This window comes from Dermochelys coriacea, chromosome 1 (assembly GCF_009764565.3).
Source record: "Dermochelys coriacea isolate rDerCor1 chromosome 1, rDerCor1.pri.v4, whole genome shotgun sequence".
Classification (NCBI taxonomy): Eukaryota; Metazoa; Chordata; order Testudines; family Dermochelyidae; genus Dermochelys; species Dermochelys coriacea.
The window spans coordinates 302773892-302793532 of NC_050068.2; the positions used below are offsets into that span (position 1 = coordinate 302773892).

Consider the following 19641-nt stretch of genomic DNA (forward strand, 5'->3'; position numbering starts at 1 on the left):
TCATTTTCATTGTAATCAATCCCACTGAGATTTTAAGATCCTTGAGGCAAAATCCTTGGGTCGAATTAATCCCATGTGTAATTTCACTAGCAAAGAAGATACACTAGAGATGAATCTGGCCCATTGTTTTATGTGCCTGTAAATCACCGTGCACGCCAATGCCACAACTATATAACAGAATAAATAAAATGTATTAAAGGAACATTATGGTTGCAAAGTCAAGGACTCAAAGTAAGGAAATGCCAGAATTCTGGTTGCTCATATCCTTGTGTGCATGCATTATAATAATTTCCCATTAAAAGTCAAGGGGAGTTGGGCACCTAATGCCCATTAGCATCAAAATATATACAAAGGTAACTTTCATTCTGGTGATGGTTTCAGAGCCGTGTTAGTCTGTATCAGCAAAAACAATGAGGAATCCTTGTGGCACCTTAGAGACTAATGAATTTATTTGGGCATAAACTTTCGTGGGCTAAAACCCACAAAATTTGTTAGTCTCCAAGGTGCCACAAGGACTCCTTGTTGTTTTCATTCTGGCATTACCTAAAGTTTGAATAATTGACTGTGCCTCCTTAATGTTGTTTTAACAGGTTTTTGAAAAACAAATTACATCATGTGGAGCCATACTGATCCGTGCAAATGGATGATCAGCAGGCTGGAACTCAGGACTGTGCAGACTTCTATCACTTGAGCTAAAAGAGTAACTGGCAGCAGTAACACACTTGTTCACTAAGCAGATCACCTACTAAAATGGGACACCACCTCTTGCTCATAGAGTACTTAACTGTTTTGCTAGACAGCAGAGGAATATGGGAATCGGGAAGGTTGTGGAAGTGAGTGTGTTCTAATAGTTACAGAAAGCATAGCCAAGCACTCAGATTTGGCAAAATCATTCTGAAAGGCAATGGGGCTATGTTGATGAGATTTCCCATATTAGAAACCGTAGCTAAATGTTGAAAGGGATTTGGTTGCTTCCTAAAGTAGGGGTATGAGACCTTGTTCAATAAGGGTTGTGAAGTGCACAGAATTAACACCAGTCAGTGGAAGAGCGGAGACTGAAACTTATGGTGGTCTCTCAACCCAGTGCACCTTCCCTTAGGCCAAAGTGGGCAATGTCTGCAGCTACTGCAACATGTCCCCATCCAGAATTCTAGCTCTACCTACCCACTAGGAACAGAGATCGTACTCAGTGGTGTGGACACGCAGGGAACTCTCCGGGGCTGGGGCATGTTCCGTGGAGATTTTAGCAGCATCCCTTTCACAAGTTATATGAATATGTGCAGAGAGTGATTTTCAGAGGCTTATAAACTTGTCCAATTTCACAGGGAAAACAAAAGGCACTTCTGTGATTCCAGAACTATCTCCCTGCCTAATTTCAAATTCTTGTCCCAAATATGGAATCACAAGAGCACTTCAAAGAAATTGTTGGATTTTTTTTTAAAAAAAAATCATTGCCAAAATTATCCATTTTGCACTAGCCTTGAACCATTTTCACTTTTCTGAGACTGAAGCAGAGAGATCAAGTTTGGAACATTTCAGTATGAATGGTTAAAGTATAGCAAAGTTATAAGCAACTTAAAACGGATTTAAAACAAAGCGTGAGGCAATCTTAACTACAGGTGTAGTTACTGGCTCAACTCATAATATTGGAAACGTAATCTAAAATGAGCAAATTACATAATATTTTATTAAATAGGACTGGTAAAGACAGCTTCCCCCCTCCCACCCAAATATTATTGATTATGATAATTTGAAGTTTTAAAAGACACTGAGAATACTTAAGCCATTATTTTAACCAAAATCTAATAAGCAAAGAGACAATGCAGTAACTTCCCACATCTCACTTTCAAGGCGCTACATTTGAAGGGATATTTGTGGTATACTGTAAAACAGCCCAAACTTTTGATTCTGAATACAAAGGGAGCTGACTGTTTGGCTTGCACTAATGTCATACTCATGTCAATAATATCCAGTAAAAGGTTAGGTCTGATTTATCATTTTAAAAGTGATATATATTTTGTTATTAGAGTGAAAGCTTTGCATGAAGCACATATGCTGAGGATTACAGTGGATCTCAGATGGTTAAAAATCATTCTGCCATCAGCCTTGTGTCTCAAATCATACCACTACCCAAGGTATTCAATAACCACCCAGAAGAGCACTGTTTGTCATGTCCTATTGCTTAGTGAGTGATTCAGTGATTACCAAATAATGCTAATTTCGCTCTTCAGATAAGGAACTGAAAACAATATTAAGACTCATATCTCATGTTAATATCAATATTTAAGCAACCCACTTTTATTAAAACAAACCACCTTTTGTAAACTGTGAATTTATCCAAATCTATTTAGAAGCATACCACCTCTTTAGAAACTGAAATTAACTGTTTATTGCTTATATTCATTTTATGTCTACGAGTTTTCTCACTGATTAAAATGTAAACATATCAGATCTTCCATCTGTTTAACATCAAGAGGAATTAATTAAACTAATCATGAATTATATATTTTAAATAGCTTTTTCCACAGATTCAAATGGGCTGCTGAAAGGTATCCCATCAACCATTGCTCCTGCATCTTTCCTGGGATTTCAAATTAATGCATCTTAGCAAAAATACATGGTTTTAAGGTTTATTTTTTTTAAAATGCAGGCAAGTATGAACAGAACAGAACAAAATCAAGACAGCTCTGTAGAACAATAAATATTTTCATATAGCCCACAAAAATGCCAGGATTGATAACAATATACATCCCCTCTACATAAGTAGTCACTCTCAACCCATTAAGAACTTAAAGACAAATGTCAGTTTTCTGAGTGACCAGTGGGTGAAGTAATATCTTTTATTGGACCAACTTCTGTTGATGAGAGGATAAGCTTTTGAGCCACACACAGCTCTTCTTTGGGTTTGGGAAAGGTAGACCCAACATCACAGCAAAATGCAAGGTGGTTAGCACAATTGTAAGGGACCATTCAAAGTCGAGTGGCCCGTTAACATCTCTGCTGTCACAGGACTAAAAGGGGTGGTTAGTGGGTTACAGATTGTTATAATAAGCCATAAATCCAGTGCCTCTGTTAAATCCATGATTTTTAGTGTCTAGCAGAGTTATGAATTTAAGCTCCCAGGCTCATTTTCTGAAAGTGTTGTGCAGGTTTCCTTTAAGGATAAGGACTGGCTAGGTCAGATACCTAGTGATTGTTTTGGAAAAAGTATTCACCCACAGGTGATAGAGTGTTTTTGTCACCACACCTACATTCATAGATCTAGTAATGACCCCAAAACACACCAAAAAAGCAGTCAGGCACTCAGTTATTGCAGAATATGCTCTGAGGAGGAAGTCCGGGATATACACCTTAATACACTTAAAACCACCTTCATCAACAAGGACACTCAACTAGAGAAATAGACCACATCATGGAACTGGCCACGCACATATCCTGAGAAAATTTGCTTCAATACAGAAATAAAAACCGCTCAGACTGCACACCCCTAGTTATCACCTACCACCCCACACGAACACATATGGAGCAACATCAATCACAACCCAAACTTGATGGGGACCCCTTAATGAAAGAGATCTTTCCTGAACCTCCACTTTTGACCTTCAAAGAACCCCAAACCTCTCCAAGCTCATCATCAGAATCAAGCTCTCCACAGACTAGGACACACTAACTTAAAGTGGCACCAGATCCTGCCAGAACAACAGATGCAAAACCTGCAGATGTATCTCCACTGCTACAATGATCAACACCCCCCATAACATCTCTTTCAAGATCCATGAATCCTACACATGCCTATCACAACATGTGATGTGGTCTACCTCATCCAGAGCACTAAATGCCCCAACAACAACTATGTGGGTGAAACCAGACAATCACTATGCTTTTGAATGAACTCACACAGGAAAATGATAAAAGACACAAACACCCTGAACACGTGTATGTGAACACTTTTCTCAAAACAATCATTTTATATCTGACCTATCAGTACTCATCCTCAAAGGAAACCTGCATAACACTTCCAAAAGATGAGCCTGGGAGCTTAAATTCATAACATTGCTAGACACTAAAAATGAGGGACTGAACAGTCTCACTGGATTTATGGCTTATTACAACACTAACCCTCCCTTTTGCAGAAGTGTTAATGGGCTTCAGCAGTGTTACTGAGCATCCTCAGTCCGTGTGGGCATGCACAGTACAAGCCAAGCAGCAAATCTGGTGGGGGGGGATGCACGTGACCCCGTATGTGCCCTCTCCCCACAACACATCGCCTCTGACTCTAGAAGTACCGTTTCCAGACCTGAAGAAGAGCTCTGTGTGGCTCAAAAGCTTGTCTCTCTCAGCAACAGAAGTTGGCCCAATAAAAGATATTACCTCACCCACTTTGTGTCTCTAATATCCTGGGACCAACGCGGCTACAACTACACTGCATACAATTTTCCGAATGTCATTTTTTTCCAGCGGCTTATGGATCATAATATTATGGTTACTATTTTTAATGGTCGAAATGTGTCGCATATTTGTGAACATTTTTAAATGAAATAATTCAAACAAAGAGCAAGATACCTGGGTTCTTCTAAATTAATTTGTATATTCAAAACTCAGAGTAACTTCAACTTCAATTCAACAGTTTATTCCAATAGGTGGTGCTAGTAATTTCTGCATTAGCTGTAATAGCTATTCCTTTCCTACTCTGTTAACAGGCTCTGATGTGAAATGTAAATTGCTGCTCATGCACAAATGAAACTGAGAAAAAGTAAATTACTTTTATCGGCAGCTGAACAAACTCCAGTATTTAAAGTGGACCCTGTCCAGAAACATACAGGGAGACCACAAATCACAATATCAAACACATGAACAATCAGAAGGGTTTACCACAGGAATATACCCAGGCAATTCTGTTTGGAGAATAAAATCTTCCTGGGGAGTTTGACTACCAAGCAGCAGGCATTCACATTTGCATCAATAGTAAATATTCTTTTCTTGTTTTCAGAATGTTTTTCCCTATACATCTCAAAGAACATTTGTCCTAGAGGGCATATTGCATTCTAAATGCCAAATTCTAGCCCACCATCCTAAATACAATTTGTCCAGTATCAGTGCAAAATCCTTTGGTGCTACTATTTTTTCCTTCCACCTCCATAGAGGGGTGATGCTCGGTATCTGAGGAACCCAGAAAGTAGGTTTCTTATTATATACACTGAATTCACAAACAAATATTCTTTTTGCATCATAATGCATTTTTTTTTTGCAAAAAAATTTAAATGACAAGTTACGGGTATCCGAGCCAGGCTTCATATTAAATTATAGAGCCTTAATTAGTGTCATTTTAATTCAATTAATTTGAATATTTAAAAATGAAATGGAGCATTAGAGCTTTTTTCCTCACACCTTTCTGAAGACCATCTTTCATGTAACTTTTCAATACAAGTTTCACGTTCACAAATCAAGTTAACTGAACTGTACAGGCCTACTTAATCTACTAAATTTATGGGTTTACAACTTCAAATGATAAAAGATTGCACTGAAACATAACATTAAATTGAAAATTAGCTCACCTGAGTTTATTCTGCAGTTAAATTTCAAAGAATGTGTTTTCAGGACCAACATGGAAGAAATAGGATTTGAAAACAAAAACTAAGGGCTTATCTGAACAGTGGGGTAGTGCGTTCTATACGGGTGTGATTCCTAAAGCGCACCAATGTGCTATGGATTAATTGGTCCATATAGACCCTGCTGGTATGCGCTAAACGTTCCCTACAGCACTTAAAAGTAGCACTGTACTTGTTAAAGTGCACTAGGGAACCTTTAGTGTGCACTTGCAGGGACTACATGGATCAATTAAAGTGCATCATATTCATGCACTTTATAAATCACATGCCTGTAGGAGTGCATGACCCCACTATATAGACAAGCCCCAAGTCATTGTAGTATATTTCTATGGATTTGTCTACGCTACAGTTAGACACCCAAAGGTAGCCTATGCTGCAAGGCGGGAAGGTCCCAGAGTGTGGGCTCCAGCTTGAGCCCAGAAGTCTACACAGCAATGAAAAAGCCCCGCAGCCTGAGTTCTGGAAGCATGAGTCAGCTGGCACAGGGCAAGGTGCACGTTTTTAATTGCAGTATAGACTTACCCTCTCTTTCCAGCTAGAAGAGGTTTGATTGCTTTCCTGGAGTACAGTGGTTAAAAAAAAATTGCCAATTCCAGGAAGCATGTAAATCCCAGAGTCTCCTGTCTGGCGATACAGAACAGTATTACAAGACCACTAGGCCAACCGTCTCTGTCCCTTAACATTGCTTATTGCTCTTCCTAATTTATCCATTCTCATGATGCATTGAGCAGGAGATCGGACTAGACGATCATAATGGTCCCTTCTGACTTCAAAGTCTATGATTCTATGAAAAAAAAAAAAAAAAGGAGTACTTGTGGCACCTTAGAGACTAACAAATTTATTTGAGCATAAGCTTTCGTGAGCTACAGCTCATTTCATCGGATGCATTTGGTGTATTTTCCACCGAATGCATCCGATGAAGTGAGCTGTAGCTCACGAAAGCTTATGCTCAAATAAATGTGTTAGTCTCTAAGGTGCCACAAGTACTCCTTTTCTTTTTGCGAATACAGACTAACACGGCTGCTACTCTGAAACCTGTCATGATTCTATGAGTCTATGATTCTAGGACAGCTATGGATGCTGGCTATGGAGGCATAGCAAATGCTTTAGATGCCAACAAAATATATGTCCCTCACCTACTCAGCAAAAGGTTCTGCGAACAGTGTGGTGGCCTCCCACTTTCCCTTGCCTAGAGATTTTGATACATCATGTCAACAACATGATCAGTTTTCCATTTATAATTCAAGATCAGCAGTATTATTGACCAGGCAGCACTTCCAGTTGGATACCAAACACCAGCTCACACCAGCTGAAGATTTAACCTTATACGTGACTACTACATCTAGAGACTTGACTGTAATCAAGGTTTCACAGCAACTTGGCACCCCTTCAAAATAAAAGTTATTAATCAGTTGCTTCTGTAAGGGAATTCAGTGATGTGCTTTTAGGTTTTTAAGTTGCAGATGAAAGGCAGGATGTGCAACTGCTGTGGCACCCCTCAAGTTTTCAACCAATACAATAACAGTAGCAATAGCACTCCTTTTTCGTGAGCAGAAAATAACAATCAAACTCTTCAAAAAGAAAATGCTTTATTTGTAAAACTTTAAAAAATAACTAAAATAATGCAATAGAATATTTTGCAACATACACTCACCAGCATTGGAGCCTGTCAGGTTGTAACGAACATTTAGCTTTTTGATGATGTTTTCATGGATCTGATACCAGTCACTCTCTGTGTTGCACCTATGAAAATGGTAACATTCTTAAATCTGAAATGAGAGCTCACAGTTGTCAGACCCACTGTAACAAACTTAACTGGCCTGTCCAAATAAATTCTCTTCTGCTCACCAACTAGCAGTTTGAAATTTATCTAAATCAGCAGGTCATATTGTTGGCACAATGTGGGTTTTGACATGATGCCCAATGAAACAGCTTGTCAAAACTGGGAGCAGTGTCATGGCAGCACTCAGATGCATTGGTTGAGGATGTCACTGTAGGAATGCTTGCTTTGCCTGGGAAATTTGAGTGGAAGGGTGTCCTTGGTGGCACTCAGTAATTCAGCTACTGCTGAATTACTCATGTGTATTAATCTCTTCTTCAACTCTAAATTACAGAGAAACCTCCCTAACGTGACCATTCAAGAGCTCAGCAGAAACAGGACATCTAGTAGAGATGATGTTTAACTAAAGGGCAAAAGAAATTATGTTTTTAGTCTCACAGGGATAGGAGGCTGCCTATAGGAGAAAGCCATTTGAAAAGATTAAACAATGCTGTAGGTGCAAAAGCATCTTGCCACAACTTTAAAATATAGCATTTTCAGTTGCTTTAATTAAAAATTTTGAATTCCATAATCTGACCATTATTTGAGAAATATTCCACAGAACTTTTTCTTGTCATTTAGACTAAAGTTAGTCTCAGTATCAAATGTGTTCTGTTTTATCTAACCGAAGTACTAATGCCACATTTATCTTTACCAACCACAGACTTTGAAAGTGAAATTCAACTGTCCAACAAATGCTTTTAACAGCATGGTATCCAACAGAGAGCACTTCAATCTAGACTGACAGAAAATTAAAGTAAGATAAAAGTCAGCCACCTGTTCACCGTCATACTAAACTGTCGTCAGAAGCACTGCTTCCAGCAGTTCTAATTCAGCACAGTGGGGAATAAGAGACAGGTGAAGGGCGGCTTTTTAGAGACTGACATGTCTTCAAGACTCAAGTACTAAACTTCACTGGAAGAGGAATCCCCTAAGTGTCTGACTAGTGTATCTCAGTTTGTACTCTTAGAATAGACTATCCCATAAAATATTTCTTAACTTATCGAGCCCAAGGTCAGCAGGGAATTCTATGTTCTGTGTCACCGCATCCAGGAAATTGAACTTTCTTTCTATCTACTATCAGCCAAAATCTCATCTGCCACTTAATAAACCCATGCATTTAAAATAATTAGATTTTGAGTGAGATGTTTTGGTTTTCCAGTCCCCTGCACTTATGGCATTGTTAATATTTTACATTTTTTGCTATTGCAGTTTTGTAATTGTTTTGCATCATTATATATAAATGATTGCCCTGCCTACTTCTTTCTGGAGTGATAAAGTACTCTTGGCAGATGTTTGGACAGTACAAAGAACTTCAAAAAAGTCCCCAAAACACTTCACATTGCCATACAAGATTATTATAGCAATTTCTCTGCCTATGGTTGTTTAAGCATTTCTATTCTAATCCTCCATTTTCAGTGACTTTTAAAACTTTCTGAAACTTACCCCTCTCAAGCTCAAGTCTTCCAGGTTTAGGCTTTGCCCAAAGGAAAATCATTTTGGAAAGCTGGAGCAAAAACAATTCAGCTATTTTGGAGTATGAGTAGAGCGAAAGACAAAATACACTTCATGATTATGAAAACACTGCTCAGACATTGAAAACCTATGGGTAGAAAGCGGCAGTTCAACAGGGAGAGGAAGTGTGTATACGAACTATGAACAAATGAAAAATCACACTACAGGAAAGCAAAGTACATTTTTCAGGGAGCTCTTGCAAAACTTGTAAAGCGTGCACTAAAGACGACCTGTCTGTAGATGAATGCATGGTTTACCTGCACAGTGAAAACTCCAGTGAGAGTGTGCAGCAAATTGTTCACTGTGTTTCGTGTAAAATGGCACACTAAATAAAATTACACAGGCCTCGATCCTGCAAACTTAACAGGACTGTTTGCCTGAGTATCTGCTTGATGAAGGCCTATAGACGTAGAAAAAATTTGTGATATCCTATTGCATTATTTGATAATTGTATGCAATCAGGGCCAGATTAAAGTAACACATGCACCCCAAACTCACATATTTCCTGACATATTATTTTCATTTTTGAAAAAACAAACATGAAGAGTTGATGGAAATTTTTCAAGCTGCAACAAAAATGGTGAAAAATTCTGATTTTTTTATGAAACCCTTTCCCTATTTTTGACCAGTTCAAAAATATACTATTTTATATTATGGGGGATTAGAATGGAAATGCTTAAACAACCTTAGAGGACTAAAGCCCTTTACTTACACTAATTAAAAGCCATTGCTTCTTGGTACAGACGATATAAATGGACTCCAAACCTCTTAAAAAATTAAAAGGAAACAATCTCTTACATGTATACTTTTAAGATAAGGTCATCCTTTGAGTCTCCTGCCAGTAGATCTGCAATGCTGAGGACTGCACAGCCAAAGGGCCGTCGGTACTGTACGTTGCAAGCATTTTTCTTTTCTCCAGCTCCCATTCGGCCTGTCAAATACAACACAAATATGATGCATAATCCACTAAAATGCCTCCTTCTAAAGCCACAGAAAAGGAGGGAGAGACCAGCTCAGCTGATACCTGTAAATAACTTAATGGTTTTTATGAGATTATGGCAAGCGTAGTGGTTACAAATCTTTTCCATCTTTCCTTATTTTCCACTTAAATTAGAACAGTAGAAAATATGAAAAGTGCATTACACTTATAGTGCATTTGTAAGGTCCAAAACTGAGGGGACACTGGTTACCTTCTCCTGAACTCCCCATCATATACTTCTTGTTTAATACCCAGTAGCTATATTCGATTGGGCAATGCTGCACCAAATTTAGCATTCAGGTATCATGTACTACCGGACATTAGGTCTTATCACATTTGTAAATATTATTTCATGACAGTTGTTGTTAATAGTCTTCTGCCCTGTGATTGATATCTCTGGCCATAACAATTAAGCAGACAGGTGCTGCCACCATAAAAGGCAATTCAGTAGCATGGGGATAAATGGACTAATGCAAGAGCAGCTATTAAAGATGAAAGATGAGGAGAGAACAAAAAGAAGAGGAAAGATGCTGGAGCATAAGAAAGCAAATAAATATAAAAAAAACAAACAAAGAACCAAAAAGGAAGTAGTAATGAAAACCAGACCTTTTTCTAACATTCTTTCCCCTTTTATTCAAAAAGCAATAGCCCAACTGCATGAACAAAGCAATAGCCCAACATGCAGCTGCATGTCCTGCATGAAAATAGAGGGAAATCCCTTCCTTCACCTATTCTGCTCAATGACAGCTATGCCCCTTTTCTACCAGGTGCATATGCATTTGATGCCAATTTCTGAAATGAAAAGCACCTGATCACAGCTGTTGTTGGAAAACGCCTCCCCATAACATTTCCCTGCATCACAGCAGCTAGGAGAGTAATCTTTCATTTTCACAAGTACATTGTCCAAATCTTATTTTAATCTCAAATATTTCAGCAAGCGTCCTTGGTCTTTCAATAGCTCTCTCTCATAATCCCACATCAGCGCTATGTTTATGCACTGACAAATGGCAAACTATTTATGACTCTGCAGTGTTCCTTGTTCCTTTGGAATAAAAAAGATGCTGGGTTCCCTACTGAAGGCCCTTAAAAACTGCACTGACCTTTCAAAAGGTCTGATTGTGGAGCTATGAAACATATAGAACTATTTCAACATATAGAACATATTTCAACTTTACAGAATCAGAAGACAGAGACATTTGAATTCATGCAACTCAAATAGCATATGCAATGACTAGAATATCAAGACTGTCATTCAAAATTCATAGGCATCCTTTCTGGAATCTTAACCTGATCTAAATGCAAAGACTTGAGGTTTTTTTCCTTGCTCTAAACAAATGGAAAAACAGAGAATTAGCTTCCTCCTTCCACCTTCCTCCTGAAACTCTGCTGACACAATGGCAGGCTCTTATTTGCAATCTGGATTGTCAATATTTCAGAAAAATGGTGAAACAAGGAGGATTCTCTACCTTGCCCTTATTTTAAAGGTTTATTCTTACCAACTTGGCTGGTTGGCTCAAAAGTTAACATTTTACACCATTTTCTCCTCAAAATTGTTTACCACCCAATTTCCTACACCTTCCTCATTAAATGAGTATATATCTCCCAGCTTTGAAGTCCTGGTGACACAACACAACCATATAAAACAGAAAAAAGTATACAGAAAAGATCTGAGACACATTGCTTATTCAGGTGTGTATTGCATTATCCAAACCCAGTGTGCGGTGCAGATGATTATTACAACAAAAACTATACCATTATTTTACAGGCAACAATGCATATCTCTAAGAAGAGAAATATTCAGGAAAGATGTGAAGATTATTTGAGTTACTCAATATAGCCACAAGACAATTTCTTAAAGGAATAGATTAAATAAAGTACACGCTCTTCACTTCTACAGAACTTAAGCACCGTCTTTGGAGGAAATCATATTTGTTCATATCATATGTTAAAATTTTCTTAAAAGGAACAACATCTCCTCCATTGCAGTTTCTTTTCCCTTATCCCACAAAAAGGGCACTGAATTTCTTTGAACTATTTAAAAGACGGAGTACACATTGTCATCAGTCCATTTATACTTATTAGGTCTACTAAATTTCCAGACAAGTTGTTCTTCTAGTGCAACATGCCCGAAATTACTCTGAGAGAAGAGCGGGTTTTTAAAACTCTTTATAAACTCATTCATTATGCTATGACAGTTCATACAATAGGTATGCATGTGTTTTTTGGTACTAATGAGAATAGTATCCTATATTTTATGGGTGTCCTGTGTCTGTAAGGGATTATAAACTTAGCTTCTTAAAGTGTTTAAAATATTAGCAGAGAGCAATGCTGGGAAGTTCTAGGCACATATTATTTACTATTGTGCATCAGAATGTAAGCACATTCTTTTCAAAGCTTATACAGACATACAATCAGCTAATGTGACAGATGCCATAAGCAAAACTCAAGCACATTGTCTTTCCTTTATTTACTACCCAATGCCTTCCAAACGTATAGTTGATGCTGGCAGGCTATCGTACATACCTATGCGGATAATGTGCACAGTGATGTAGATGTCCTTCCTGAGTTCACTGCTACTCAAATCCTGCAGAGAGTCAGAGTCTCATTATTTTTGACCCACAATTAAAATATGACATTTAAAGATCTTAGCATATTACTCTATGTATCAATGAAAGTGATAAATGAACATGGAGTGCACTTTTAACAGATGATTTGTTACAATACAATATTGAAAAATTACATTCTTGAACACTTTAAATTTGTGGCCATGCTGGAGTATGGGCAACTTCTGTCCTAAAATGCTATGGAACAGATTGTGCCTTGCTGCATCAAGGTTGCAGAGGGGCAGGAGCAAGGAGCTCCCTCATGAGCCCCTGTACATCAGTGATGCATGACTGCAGTCCCTACACTCTTTAAAGCACAAGGATTGCTGTCTCCAAGCAACCCCTCGGTGCAGGAGAGATAAGGAGGAGGAGGAGGAGGAGGGGCTGGCCAGCCTTGCAGGGAGGAATATGCTGTACCTGAGCACTGGGAAAGCACCAGAAAATAGGCAGAATTCTTTCTGTTGTTCCCCCAGGTGTGGTGCAGCTCTGCAAGACCTTTAGCACTGGCCTGTGCCACAATGATACAACGGAATCTTTCATTAGGATTCAAATCAATAGCCAATCAAACAGCTCCGACTGAACTATTTAATTACACAATAGTTAATTTACTCCATCTTTTATTTAAAATATTCAACACAATTGCACGAAATGAGCATAAAGAATATGTAAAGCTCACCACAAAGAGAGAACAATGTCTTTCTGGCTTCTCTGGACATTTTGGCAAACCATTCCTATTCAGTCTTAAAAAAAACCTTTCGCTGCAAGAAAATAAAGTATGCTGAGTAATGTTAAGGCAAATGAGACTTCATTCTGAATTTGTTTCAAGGTGAAATCTTCCTCACAATATAGAGCAATGAAATTTCTAAGAACTTGATAACAAAAAAAATATACTGAATGTTGATGTTTTGCTTGTAATTGCAACAAATCCGATATGAAATATTATTATTTTTTGGGCTGTGATTTTGTAGAATTGTATTCACTTCCTGTGAAATGATGTAGGTACATAGAAATATGAAAACTATAAAATCTAGGTACACTGGACATTATTACAGGAGCTATGTAATATGTTGGTAAGGATTCTAAATGTGCATGTATTGGCATAATTACAAAAACTGGCATTCAATCAGTATCTTTCTCACAGATTAATAAAATTGTCAGAGGAAAAGGTAATAGGTAAGATGATGTTGATGATATTTGTCCATACTATTAAACTTTAACTTCCACCCTCCCAAATGGAGCTAGACTGGATGGATTTTAGTATACTATGGAATAAGAGCCTTTATAGAAGCAGTCAGGAAAGCATTCTTTCCAGAATTCTGCCTTTAAAATCTGTCGGTATTTGCTAAATGTTCCTGTGGAAACAAGTATCAAAACAAAGCTTGGGAAATTTAAGACTGCCTCTGCTAAAGCTGAGAGAAAGAGAGAATTTTAGAGCCACTGAGGGGACAGAACCTGGGAGAAAGGACATTCGTTACATTAAGGAAAGACTCCCATTGAATTGTAATGGGAGTTGGATCAGGCCCATAGGAAAGTTCACTTTATGAAACGGGCAATTCATGTGTGGGGAAACTTTACAAGAGAGTCAGAACCCTCCATGCTTTGGACCAATTCTAATGGGATGTGTCATAACCCTATTTTTAAAGGGAGGGAGCAACAGGGTCACAAATAGTACGATGTGCAGAAAATCTATTTTTTCTTCCACACTTCCCCACACCCCAGCCAAGCAGCTGTCTGTATACCCCAAAGTTATAAAATAAATTACCAAGAGATCATCCTGCACATACATTTTTAACTGCAGCTTTCTCAGCTGTTTCCATCTCTTCTGACTATGGCCGAAGCCCAAAATTTTTTGCTAATGTTTTATACCAATATATATCTATCTATATCTATATCTATATATATATATATCTTTTAAAATCAGCAGTAGGAATTTTTATAGGAATATGCCAGATGAGGTACAAAATCCTGAAGATGAGTTAATTCTTTCTCGTGCTGTCATTCCCCATTCACAAAATCTGGAGACCAATCATTTAATCAAAATCATATTTAACCTGAGCTACCTTTGGGGGTTGGTTTAATTTGTACAAGTCAGCCAACCTGGGCAGTTTGAATCCCCAGGTACTTAGACTTTTTATTGGAGTAGTTCACTTTAAACCACATTCCCCATTTATAGCTATCCAGTTTCCCATTTGATGGCAGAATAAGTGGAAGCTAAGCGTAGGATAGTCTAAACTTTTGTATATTTCATAGGCAGAGTCTTGGAAATGCCATTTCTCAAGCACATACACATACTTTAGTATATAGCCATCTCCTGCAGCCGAAGTCTCCATGGTAACTTTAAAAGAGGGTTTAAAAATAAGGTCACTCAACATTCTGTGCAAAACCCAACTGTTTTCTGCTGCATATGAATTTAAAAGATGAAGTGTTTTTCAAAATTTATAAAAAAAATTAGCTCATTTTAATACAAATAAAATACACTATGAGAGTGCTGTTATATCAGATGTTGATCTCCCAGCTCTAAATAAACTTTAAGTTAGCACTCACCATAGCAAGAATATTAGTGTGTGTATTATATAGCACTTAGGAGCACCAGTCATGGGCCAGGATCTAATTGTGCCTGATGCCATACAAGCACAGAACAAAAAGAGGGTTCTTATCCCACATCGGCTACATTGCCTGTCTCTATGATCTGCAACCAGCAATGAATCTGAACTGTACAATTTTAGTCCAGGCAACCAGCAAGGCCGTTCTGAATTTCACTGCCTTATCTCCAGTCTATGAACCTGTCCATCAGTCATACGTATCAACAGCTGTGGATGTTTCACTGCATGATTTGTGCTTAAAGCAGGCAAATGGAAATGATTGTCCCAAACAAGAACAGCAGCTTCCAGAAAACTGGATCTTTGGCAGACTTATGGTGTTTACAAACAGTTTTTATAGGCTGTCAAATGTTGAAAGAATATGCATGCCCTCCAAAACCCAGTGCCTGTTGTAACAGCTTACTGTACATTCACTTGTTACTTCATCTTTCAGATGTTCCATTCATTCCGCTCTATTCCTTGTCATATAGCTAAACGGCTTGTTATCGCTTACATACTTTTGAAAAATTTACTCAGCACCTCATAGCTTGAGATATAAATCAACAAGTAAGAACACAATGGGCTGCCTGCCTGTAGATATCCAAAGACACTTAGCTCACATTTGGAAGGTTGCTTGCATAAACATAAGAGCTAGGAATTTATTTTTAGGAAAAAAATTACATTTAGATTCTGCACATGTCGAAGGCACTGCCCCAGGAATGCTTCCTACTTGCCACAGGTGTGTGGATTTTTCAAGTCCTGATTACACACACTCTCTGCAAGGCTAAGCAAGTGTAATTCAGGATACAATTATTAAAAGCCAGCAAGTGAGCACTGTCATGCCACACAGAAATATACCGATTGCGACAGACACTTAATTGGTGATGCAGAGCTAAATTTCTCATATGCATTTTAAATGTAATATGATTGAAGGAAAAAAACTCTAGATGCAGTTTCCACAGTAAAATCTTTGTTCGGTGTCTTGGTATGATTTAAACAAAAATGAAGCAAAAGCTACAGTTCCGACTACAACTTTAGAATACGTTACGAGAGAGCAGAAGTGAGCAGTCAGCCTTTTAAAATGTTAGGAAATGTTGATATTCAGTTACTTTTAAATACAGAGGGCATGTGTGTTCATAAAACCTCATGGATTTCTTCATAGAAACCAAGTTAGAAAATGAATGAGAAAAGTGAACTACTTTACTAAAAGAAAATACAGAATTTTTGAGATCTAACAGCTTGGCTTCAATCAGCCAAAACTCCAGACAGTTAAAGCTGGGGCTAGTGTTTTACTTCTCAGTCAGTCAGTCACTGGTAAATATACCTGGCAAATATGCTCAGCAATAACCCAAAGCAGAAGGATCTTTTCTTTGTATTCAGGGCATTTGATTTTAGCTTAGACTTCTAAGCATTTTTATGAGTGCTAATCTCGCCACTAAAATATGCTGTGCACATTCTAGCTCTGCTGTCTTCTGACAAGAAATACAGAAATAACAAACACTGAAGAGATTAATTTAAGCAGGTCAACAAGGGATTTTTGTACTGAAAGGTCCTCTGTAATACTGAAGTAACGATGTGCTCCAAATCTGCAGTTTACCGATAGCCTTTAAAAGCAACACTGCCACAAACTGTTCTATTTTCATAACTGATTCTTCTTTACTTATATTACTACTTGTGTGTTATTATTCTAGACAGATTGCTTATTATATGATTTTTAAACACAAATCTGGTTGTCTTTTTGATATCATGCCACATAATATGTTATAGTATAAAAGATTTCCTTATACACTGGCCAAATTCCTCAGTATAACATGGTTTTAGACATATTTAGGTAGAGACTATGTAAGGTTAGGTTCAAATAAGGAAAAACAATGAACACAATAGATACGCAGAAAAAAAGTGTTAGATTATTTTCTAAAATATTCTTAGAACAAAACGCAGATTTCAAGAGTAAAGTTAGTTATATTTTATCACACTTACAATGTGCATACATTACAGACCCGATCGTGTACTCACTGAACAGTTGCAAAAGGTTCATTGACTTCAGTAATAATAACAATAATAACAATAACAACAATAAAATCAAATCCAAAATACTACCATTACATTTAACGATAGTACACATGCAAGATGTTCTACAGAATGTCACAGATGCCTGGTATAAATAGATAGTAAGACCTCCAAAATGGAGGTCACAGGAATGTAATTAATGGACACTGGGAAAGGTTTTCAAAAATGCCTAAAAAGAAAAGGAGTACTTATGGCACCTTAGAGATTAACAAATTTATTAGAGCATAAGCTTTCGTGAGCTACAGCTCACTTCATCGGATGCATTTGGTGGAAAAAACAGAGGAGAGATTTATATACACACACACACACACAGAGAACATGAAACAATGGGTTTATCATACACACTGTAAGGAGAGTGATCACTTAAGATAAGCCATCACCAACGGGGGGGGGGGGGGAGGAGGAGGAGGAGGAAAACCTTTCATGGTGACAAGCAGGTAGGCTAATTCCAGCAGTTAACAAGAATATCAGAGGAACAGTGGGGGGTGGGGTGGGAGGGAGAAATACCATGGGGAAATAGTTTTACTTTGTGTAATGACTCATCCATTCCCAGTCTCTATTCAAGCCTAAGTTAATTGTATCCAGTTTGCAAATTAATTCCAATTCAGCAGTCTCTCCTTGGAGTCTGTTTTTGAAGCTTTTTTCTTGAAGACCCCCAATCTGAAGCAAATACTCACCAGCAACCACACACCACACAACAGAACCACTAACCCAGGAACCTATCCTTGCAACAAAGCCCGTTGCCAACTCTGTCCACATATCTATTCAGGGGATACCATCATAGGGCCTAATCACATCAGCCACACTATCAGAGGCTCGTTCACCTGCGCATCTACCAATGTGATATATGCCATCATGTGCCAGCAATGCCCCTCTGCCATGTACATTGGCCAAACTGGACAGTCTCTACGTAAAAGAATGAATGGACACAAATCAGACGTCAAGAATTATAACATTCAAAAACCAGTTGGAGAACACTTCAATCTCTCTGGTCACTCGATCACAGACCTAAGAGTGGCTATACTTCAACAAAAAAACTTCAAAAACAGACTCCAACGAGAGACTGCTGAATTGGAATTAATTTGCAAACTGGATACAATTAACTTAGGCTTGAATAGAGACTGGGAATGGATGAGTCATTACACAAAGTAAAACTATTTCCCCATGGTATTTCTCCCTCCCACCCCACCCCCCACTGTTCCTCTGATATTCTTGTTAACTGCTGGAATTAGCCTACCTGCTTGTCACCATGAAAGGTTTTCCTTCTCCCCCCCCCCCCCCCCCCCCCCGCTGTTGGTGATGGCTTATCTTAAGTGATCACTCTCCTTACAGTGTGTATGATAAACCCATTGTTTCATGTTCTCTGTGTGTGTGTATATAAATCTCTCCTCTGTTTTTTCCACCAAATGCATCCGATGAAGTGAGCTGTAGCTCACGAAAGCTTATGCTCTAATAAATTTGTTTGTCTCTAAGGTGCCACAAGCACTCCTTTTCTTTTTGCGAATACAGACTAACAAGGCTGCTACTCTGAAACCTGTAAAAATGCCTAAGTGATGCAGGAGCATAAGTCCAACTGCCTTTCAAATGGGACTTGCACTTTTAAGTCAATTAAGCATTTCTCAAAATGGTGCCTGCCCAGAATCTTTAGTTTGATGTAACTCCAAGAATCTAACTAAGAATATTAAATGGTGCGTGAGAGAAAAGAACAACTTCTGAATATTCTGAATTAAGATTACATGCCAACTACTGGTATAAACTGAAACCTGGCTACGAATCCAGAGAGGGAAATCAAAAACATACAGTAATTCTCAACGAGACCTTCATGGCTCTGCTGACTCTTAGTCATGGAGACTACACAACTGTGTGTGCTAGCCTGCAAGCAGCAACATTTTGAAGGCTTAGGCTGGGATTTTGGTATCTTGAAATGAATTTTAGAACAACTAAAATGATTTTAGCATAAATAATTTGCACTAATTATTTTTCACTAATATTTCAGATAGAAACCATGAGTCAGAGAGATACAAAAATAGCTTCAGAAGACAAAGTATGTTTAACCAGGTAACAGGGAATTTATGATGAAAGAAACAAATGTACAATCCAGGCTGGAGCCTTACTAAATGGTAAGCTTTTATTTAAAGCTTAGCTTGGCACCACAGGAGAAAGATATTTTGGGTTGTGATGTCATCAATACATAGCTCTACATCTCCTTTACGCTGAACCCAAATTCTACAGTCTCAGTTTTTCTCCCAGTGCCTCACTGAGATAAGGGTCTGGATGAAGCAAATTTGCTATGACTCAATATCAATAAGATGGAAATGAAACTTGAAGACAGCAGGAAGAGTTCAGAAGAAAGGCTGGCAGCAGTTATCTATACCACAATCCAAGGATATATACTTATCTTGTATCAACCCACTGAATTCACAGTGATTGTGGATTTACTGGGGTGGTCCACAGTGCCAGAAGACTG

The 19641-nt window shown here is 38.1% G+C and overlaps 1 protein-coding gene across 4 annotated transcripts in view; it reads right to left on the reverse strand.

Annotated features, from left to right (window-relative positions):
* Positions 1 to 19641, reverse strand: part of DOCK4 (dedicator of cytokinesis 4) — a 397340-nt gene that overhangs the window by 187252 nt on the left and 190447 nt on the right. For all 4 annotated transcript variants that reach the window (XM_038397445.2, XM_038397456.2, XM_038397428.2 and 1 more), the window contains exons 9-12: positions 13202 to 13283; positions 12446 to 12506; positions 9742 to 9874; positions 7264 to 7352 (exon numbers count right to left, since the gene is read on the reverse strand). In XM_038397445.2, coding sequence (XP_038253373.1) covers positions 7264 to 7352; positions 9742 to 9874; positions 12446 to 12506; positions 13202 to 13283 — 365 coding nt within the window. The remainder of the gene's footprint in view (positions 1 to 7263; positions 7353 to 9741; positions 9875 to 12445; positions 12507 to 13201; positions 13284 to 19641) is intronic.